At 37.1% G+C, this 8,140-nt stretch overlaps 1 protein-coding gene across 1 annotated transcript; it reads left to right on the top strand.

Annotated features, from left to right (window-relative positions):
• The first annotated feature begins 1,935 nt into the window (after positions 1-1,935).
• Positions 1,936-2,268, top strand: LOC112637981 (glycine-rich protein DOT1-like). Its single transcript, XM_025408823.1, has one exon. The coding sequence runs from the start codon at positions 1,936-1,938 to the stop codon at positions 2,266-2,268; it is 333 nt and encodes a 110-aa protein (XP_025264608.1).
• Positions 2,269-8,140: the final 5,872 nt, after the last annotated feature.

Raw genomic sequence — 8,140 nt, 5'->3', positions numbered from 1 at the left:
GTGCAAGCACGCATCGTCACTATGTAGCAAAAATTCCAAAGAGTCTTCAAAATGTAGCAAAATTCCAAAGAGTCTTCAAAGTTTAAATCATATTCCAGAAAAAGCAATAGTCGAGATCTGAAAAATAAAGCAAGCGGAGCAACATATGCGCAAGCAAGACACAATGCAGTAAACAGACAAATAAAATCAGACAAAATCGTAGTAATGTTAAAAAAGCAGAAATCTTTAAGATAGAATGCAAGAAAATTTACAATTAACTTATAGAGAAAGCAATAGCAGGGAGGCGCATTAATTGAGAGCAGAGTCAATACCTTGTAAATAAAAGCACAAGTATCTCGAGCAAGATCTCAGATCGAACTGAGCTATGATACGTAAAGGAATCCGGCGCGCCCCATCCCCCGACCACACGGGGGGGGAGGAGGGGGAAAGAAAAGAAAAGCAGGAACGGATCTAAATATGAAAAATTGATATGTAGAAGAGAGATAAGAATTTGCTATAATTTAAAGGATTTAATGATGGGGAGGTAAACATTGTCTAATTTTTCGGTATCTTTCTGTACGTTAAGCCCATTACTTTGCCGTGTAATATGGATCATTTCTGAGATACATCTTCTGAAATAAGAAGAATCTTGATCCAAGATTTTTGCATTATCCCATGCAAATTCATGTCCCTCTAATCTGTGCTGAGACACCACTGACAAGGGCTCAGATGGTCTATTGATGTTGGAAAAATGTTCATGTAAACGGGTAGAAAGTTGTCTGCTCGTTTGTCCAACGTACGAAGCCGAACAATTATTGCAACAAATTGGCCATATTGATTAATTTGCGTTATAGATCTGCGCTTAGTGGTTTTATAGCCTACATTGTGTTTAAATAATTTCGAATGTTTTCTTTAAAATACCACTACGTTTTAATTCTAATTATATATATTTTAAAGTAATTTAAGTAATTTTTTAAGTAACTTTTGTTCATGCCTCAAATCAAAATCAGTGTAGATACTCCTGGAAATATGGTACTCCTGAATAGAAATAGTATTTTAATAATTTTTTAGTTTAATTAATTTTTTTTAAATTACTAATTTAGTTTAATTACTTTAAAAAAAACTGTAAAATAAACTATAATTAAGAAAAAAAAAATAAAACAAAAAATAAACTATAAATTATAGTTAATTTTATCACAGTTTGTCTTGTTGTAGTTTGTTGTAGCTCATCAGTCTTGTTTTTCTTGTTTGCTGTAGTTTGTTGTAGCTCATCAGTCTTGTTTTTCTTTCCTATCTTTTGTGTGATGATAGAATCTGCAATAAATTATATAATTAAATACGTATCAAAATATCTTAATATGAAGTAAATCCATCAATAAATATATAATTAAGTTCTACTTTCTAAATTAAAAAATTAAAAAAATAAATTAAATCAGTAATATTAAATGATGAACTTAATTCCTGCCGCTAAATATTGTAAAATATTTAGTGGCAGGAATTAAGTTTACCATCTAATATAACTATTAATAAAAACTAATAAATAGTATAAACTAATAATAAAAACTAACAATAATAAAAACTAACAATAGTATAAACTAATAATAAAAACTAACAAATATAACTATTTTTTTATCTTCTGCCCCTTCCTCGATTTCTGCCCCAATAATAATGGGCAGAAGATAATTTATATAGAAAATTCATAAATCTTTCTTCTTGTTTTCTTATTCCAGCAGCTGTACCCCTTGGTTTTTGTGCTGTAATTATTAAAGTAATTATTAAAGTTAGAAAATTACTTACTATATGTATGTTTTAGTGTAAAGAAATTTAATGCAAAAAAATATATACAAATTAAATGTAAGAAAAATATATAAGTATTAAAAGATAGTAAGTATAATGTTTCATTATCATGTAATGAAAATTACCTCGTCTAATATCTCTGCGATTTCTGCGATATACATGTTCTGCGGTGAGTGCAAGAGTGGCACCAACGGCGACGGAGGCAGCGGCGACGGAGGCAGCTGTGACAGGGGCAGCGCCGGCGGAGGCAGCGGCGACGGAGGCAGCAGCGGCGGGGACAGCGGCAGCGGAGGCAGCGGCGGCGGAGGCAGCGGCGACGGAGGCAACGGCGGCGGGGATAGCGGCGGCAAGGGCAGCGGCGACGGAGGCAGCGGCGGCGAGGACAGCTGCGACGGGGGCAGCGGCGACGGAGTTAGCTTCGGGAGTAGAGGAGGCGAAGGAGGCGTAAAGACGAGGTTTCTGAAGAGGAACATTGGAATGATCTTCTATTGATATTTCATTTAAAAATTCTTCGTCCATTAGCATCTACAAAAGTATTTAATATTTAATAGTCTTAAATAACAGTATTTTTATTTTAATGTAAAGATATATAATAAAATTGATACATCATTTAGATTTTTTTCTTTCTTTTTCGAGGACCACGTGGACCATTCATCCGACATATTATTCGTCATCTTCGCCATCTTTGATCGAAATCATTGATCGATCATTTTTATAGATTCGTAACTTTATGCACAGTAAGAAAGCACGCTATCTTTGATCGAAATCATTGATCGATCATTTTTATAGATTCGTAACTTTATGCACAGTAAGAAAGCACTGTTCCTTATTGGCTTATTATTACTTTTAATATGGCGCCCTTGTAATTTTTCTTTATGAGATTTCTATTATAGCATGTAAATTCGTTCCATGGCCTTTCATTTTTCATGATTATTAGTTTATGATTATGCTTCACAGGTTAGCTGTAATCGTGACTTGTTTACTTTATTAATTTTAAGAAGACAAATTGTTTTGGGCATTGGATAGCAGTAGGTGTTTGATTTTAAATTGTTTGATATATAATAAAGGAGTAGTTAGTACTAGGCGGGTTCTAACTCAGATCCTCTCAGGGGAGGTGAGGTGCGCGGGGATCTCAGCGGAGCGGGGTATGACGTCACGCGGGGATTGCGGGGTGGGGGATGCACGTGTTGGATGTTTTATGACATGCATAAACAAAAAAAAGGACGGTATTCTTTTGAAGATGATTTTGGGCCTAACCAAAAAAATCATTTCTTATCATCTTATTTTATTTTATTTTATCATCTTATTTTATTTTATTTTATCATCTTATTTTATTTTATTTTATTTTTTATTTTATTTTTTAAGGAAAAATTTTAACAGCGCCAATGTTCGACTGCTTTGTCTCCCCCCCCGCTCCCCCCGTTTACATATCAGCGCCGATCTTCGGCTGCTTTGTACTCTCGAGGTACACCCCCTAATATAGATAATTCCAGGTTTTTTTTCCCGTTCGACGTATAAACAATAGAGATTAAGCGGACAAGCTTTCAGAGATTGTCGGGGGGACAAAAAAATTTTTTTTGCAAATGGGATATTGTAAAAAACCTTTTATACCCTTATATATATTTTTAATAACTTTATTTCATAAACTTATATTTTTGAGATATTTCGGTCCAGCCTTTGTCCCCCGTTTACATATCAGCCTCCGATGTTCGACTGCTTTGTACCCTTGTCGCGTGTGTGAGAGAGAACGATACTTATAATAATAAGACTTATAATTAATGCGAGAGCGCACAAAGGATTGGAGCATAAGGGAAAGACATGTAAATAATTGCATTTTTTGTTATAATTAAAAATATATATAATTTATTCAAATGTGTGAGTTTAATAAAAAAGTATACAATATAAAGAATTGATAAAGAAATTAAATTTTCATACATAAATTTTCGTGCGTAAATTTTCAAACATAAATTGCTCGCGAAAAAATTTTTTTAAGACATGTACAAGGCATTTATACATATATATATTTTACTTCCTCCTCCTCCTTATATATATATATATTTCGTCCAATTCTTTCTCATCTTTTGAATGTGGCAAGGTACAACGCAGAAAGAGCATGAACATCCAAATAAAAATATCCAATATGATGGTCGCAGGGGACTGCTCCTGAAACAAAAGAAAATATATACATTTCATTAGTTTAAATTATTTAATAATTTATTTTAAGATACTTTTGATATAATAAATTAAAAGATACTTACAATGTTATCCATGACTTATCTATTTTAATGTTTGCAAACAGGGCACATGTCGCATGGCATTACTTGATGTAAAGATTTCCTGCACTCTCTGCATGACATAGCCTCTATATTGCAATAAGTTGTAGTTCTATGTTCTCTAACAGATTTAGCCTCTACAAATAAAAACGCTCGTTGGATAAAGCATTCGGTGCAATATTTCGAATTTTCTCCATTTTCTTCATAATACCACGATATGCAACATATTTTTAGCGTTTCATTCAACGTTAATATTTCAGGTAGTTCTAGGTGTCGTTGTTTTCTTTGCCACAATTCATCACCATCCTCACTGTCATCACTATTATAGTCACTATCCGTCAACGGTTCTATTACATCAAGTAACATTTCATCATCAAGTCCATCCTCGTCTGCTAATTCGTGATCACCAATATTCATCTCCTCTCTCTCTATCTCCATCCTCTCAGCCACAATCAGATCCATATCGTAATCATCATCATCGATAATAATTACTTCAGCCATTGCACAAGATTACACACAGAAGAGCAACGAAAGAAAAACACAGAAGAGCAACGAAAGAAAATCACAGAAGAGCAACGAAAGAAAAAATGATACTCTAGCGCAGCTCCTTTTCCTTTTATATATTTTTTAACATAAAACAATATATAGCTGTATTCCTTGGAAGAGGATTGCATCTTAGGGCACAACCTTTTTTCTTTTCTTTTCTTTTTCTTTTTTCTATCGATGTTCATGCTCTTTCTGCGTTGTACCTTCCCACATTCAAAAGATGAGAAAGGATTGGATGAAATATATATAAGGAGAAGGAGGAGGATTGAAACATGTCAAATCATAGTACGGAGGCGCGGGGGATGTTTGGGGACGTGTTGGATGTTTTATGACTAGCATAAACAAAAAAGAGCGGTATTTGAAGAGGATTGTATGTTAGGGCCGGCCCAAAATTATTTTCCATATTTTTTCTTGGAAGAATTGCAACGTATCAGCGCCGATGTTTGGCTGCTTTGTGCTCTTACCACGCGTGTGAGAGAGAACGAATTTTTTCTGAGATGTAAATAAAAAATAATTATTACGATACACCATACTTATTTATTTTACGCAAAGATAAAAAGATTTAGACGAAATACAGGGATGATTGAAGCGCATCAAGTTACTGTGATTTGAGCGCATCGACACGCCGGTTGTAGAAGAGTATAGTGGTGTCCTGTTAGAAAGATATTTGCGCGATTTCACGTTCAAGCGAACGATATTATTTATCGTGTGCAAAAAGTGCAAATACTCCGTAGAAAAGTGTGACGTAGTGTAAAAAAGATAAGAAGAAAATGGAAAACATCGAGCGGACTGAACGCGATCTGATGGAGCGATCTCACCAAATTACCACCTTGGGCGAGTATTTTGCATGGCTGCAGCGTTGCGAGGAAATAATCAAAGAGCTCGAAGAACGCAGTCGTGTCAAGCGTCCGAGACTCTTGATCGGATGTAGACAATCCCTGGTAGCCAAAATCGCGCGACTCGAAAGTGCAAAAATTCGATTGCAGAGGCGATTTATTCCCAGTGGTGGCGATTACAGCGATGACAATAACGCGGAAAGACTCATTTGGCGAGAGATCGATACCGCATTTGATAGCCGAATTTTGACCGGTGCTGTAATTAATACAAACCATATCGAACCTCGTCAATTTCTCGAGGATGCCGAAGACATCGTGCTCGAGCAAGTGCAAGACGTTCTAAAAAGACACAACAGTGTAAAAGTGAACACTGTGTTTAATGGTGAATTTGTGGCCGGAGATAAACGCGCTAATAAAAGTGTGAATACGAGAAACTGTGAACTCTTTCGCACATCGGATTTACGCGAGTGGTACGAACGGCGCGTTATCGAGTCCATCCTAGCATCTCTGGAAGAGTTTCAGGAACGCGACAGCGGGTGGGCATTGTCGCGAATACAGAATTTGACTGTTAATGTAAACAAATATAATCCTTTGTGTGCGGGATGTCACATCAAGTTACCGCGAGAGATTGCGACGAAGAGAGCGGTGATAAACGTGCAATCGAAAGACAATGCGTGTTTCGCGTGGGCAGTGGTCGCCGCCCTATACCCCGCCGAAAGGAACGCGGAACGGGAATCATCATACCCGCATTACGCGACAGTGCTGAATCTCCGGGACATTGAGTTTCCAGCGACTGTAAATCAGATTAAGAAATTTGAACATGCAAATAACATTTCAATCAACGTGTACGGCATCGAAGACAAGAACGTTGTCCCGATACGTCTTTCGGATCAGAAGCGGGACAAGCATGTTAACTTGCTGTACATTGAAGATGACAACAGCATGGGACACTTTGCTTGGATAAAAAATTTATCCAGGCTTGTGAGCTCACAACTGAGCAAACACAAGAATCACAAATATATCTGCGACCGGTAAGTTTATTTTATATTATTTGAATAATTATAATTTATATAATTACAATATGGATTGTTAAATCTTAATTAAAATTTTTCTTTCTTTTACAGATGCTTGCATTATTTTGGTTCGGACGCCAAGTTGCAGTCGCATACGGTCGACTGCGGGGAGATGAACGACTGCGCTATCCGATTGCCGAGCGACAAAGACAAGTGGCTCGAGTTCCACAACTACAACAGGAAAGAGCGGCTTCCATTTGTGGTCTATGCTGACTTAGAATGCGTTTTGACCAAGATGGAGGAGGAGAAAGAAAAGAACGCGTACCAGCATCATCGGGTATTTAGTATAGCGTATTATATGCATTGTTCGTACGACGAATCTTTATCGGCATATCATTCGCGTCGTAGCGCCGATTGTATAGCATGGTTCGTCGAAGATCTTAAAAATTTAGCGATTCGCGTTAAGAATATTTTAACGACTAATGTCCCTATGGTAAATTTAACATCGGAAGAGTGGGAAAAATTTCACAGCGCAACGTATTGTCATATATGCGAAAATCCGTTTACGCAAGAAGACGATACACGCGTACGCGATCATTGCCATCTGACCGGTCGGTATAGAGGTCCAGCACACTCAAATTGCAATCTAAATTACAAAGAATCATTATATTCCGATAGTATTTCATAATTTATCAGGTTACGATGTACATTTTATTATCGAAGATATTGCTACGGCGTTCGAAGGGAAAATCGAATTACTTCCGATAACCAAGGAAAAATATATTTCGTTTACAAAAACTGTTAAAGTCGCACAGGACAATTGGAAAAATTATATAAAATTAAGTTTTATCGATTCGTATAAATTTCTTACGGCAAGTCTCGACAAATTGGTATCTTATCTAGAGAAAGATAAACTCAAAATTTTACATTCACAATTTCAAAATTTATCTGCAGAACATTTCAATTTGTTAACGCGAAAAGGTGTATTTCCGTACGAATACATCGATTCCGTCGACAGATTGCAAGATACGTGCTTACCACCGCGCGAATCATTTTATAGTTCTTTGACTGGCGAAACTGTATCCGAGAGCGATTACGCGCACGCCGAGAACGTCTGGTCGCGATTCTCCATTCGGACGCTAGGCGAATATAGCGATTTGTATCTGAAAATCGACGTCTTGTTATTAGCCGATATTTTCGAAAACTTTCGAGATAAATGTATCGAAAGTTACGAACTCGACCCCGCTTATTACTATACTCTCCCCGGATACACATGGGACGCCATGTTGAAGCATACGAAAATCACGTTCGAGCTGCTTACAGACATCGACATGGTTATGTTCATCGAACGCGGTATACGCGGTGGTCTGAGCCAATGTTCCAACAGATACGCGCGCGCTAATAACAAGTACATGAAAGAATCGTACGATCCAACGAAACCATCGTCATACTTGATGTATTTTGACGTTAATAATTTATACGGATGGGCAATGTGTCAACCGTTGCCCTATGCCGATTTTCGATGGGTCGACGACGTGTCGAATTTTGACGCGTCATCTATCGCGCTAGATTCCCCTACAGGCTATATCCTCGAAGTCGATCTCGAATACCCGCGACATCTTCACGATACGCACATTGACCTACCGTTTTGTCCGACGCGCGACAAGCCGCCCGGTAAGCGGGAATTCAAACTGCT

The sequence above is a fragment of the Camponotus floridanus genome, unplaced genomic scaffold (assembly GCF_003227725.1).
Source record: "Camponotus floridanus strain SB8 unplaced genomic scaffold, Cflo_v7.5 scaffold230, whole genome shotgun sequence".
Taxonomy (NCBI): domain Eukaryota; kingdom Metazoa; phylum Arthropoda; class Insecta; order Hymenoptera; family Formicidae; genus Camponotus; species Camponotus floridanus.
The sequence above is the reverse complement of the archived record's forward strand: the minus strand, read 5'-3'. Positions and strand labels throughout refer to the sequence as shown.

Bases quoted from the DNA above. Each gene is read 5' to 3' on its own strand.
- LOC112637981 (XM_025408823.1), top strand. From the start codon at position 1,936: ATGTTCTGCGGTGAGTGCAAGAGTGGCACCAACGGCGACGGAGGCAGC.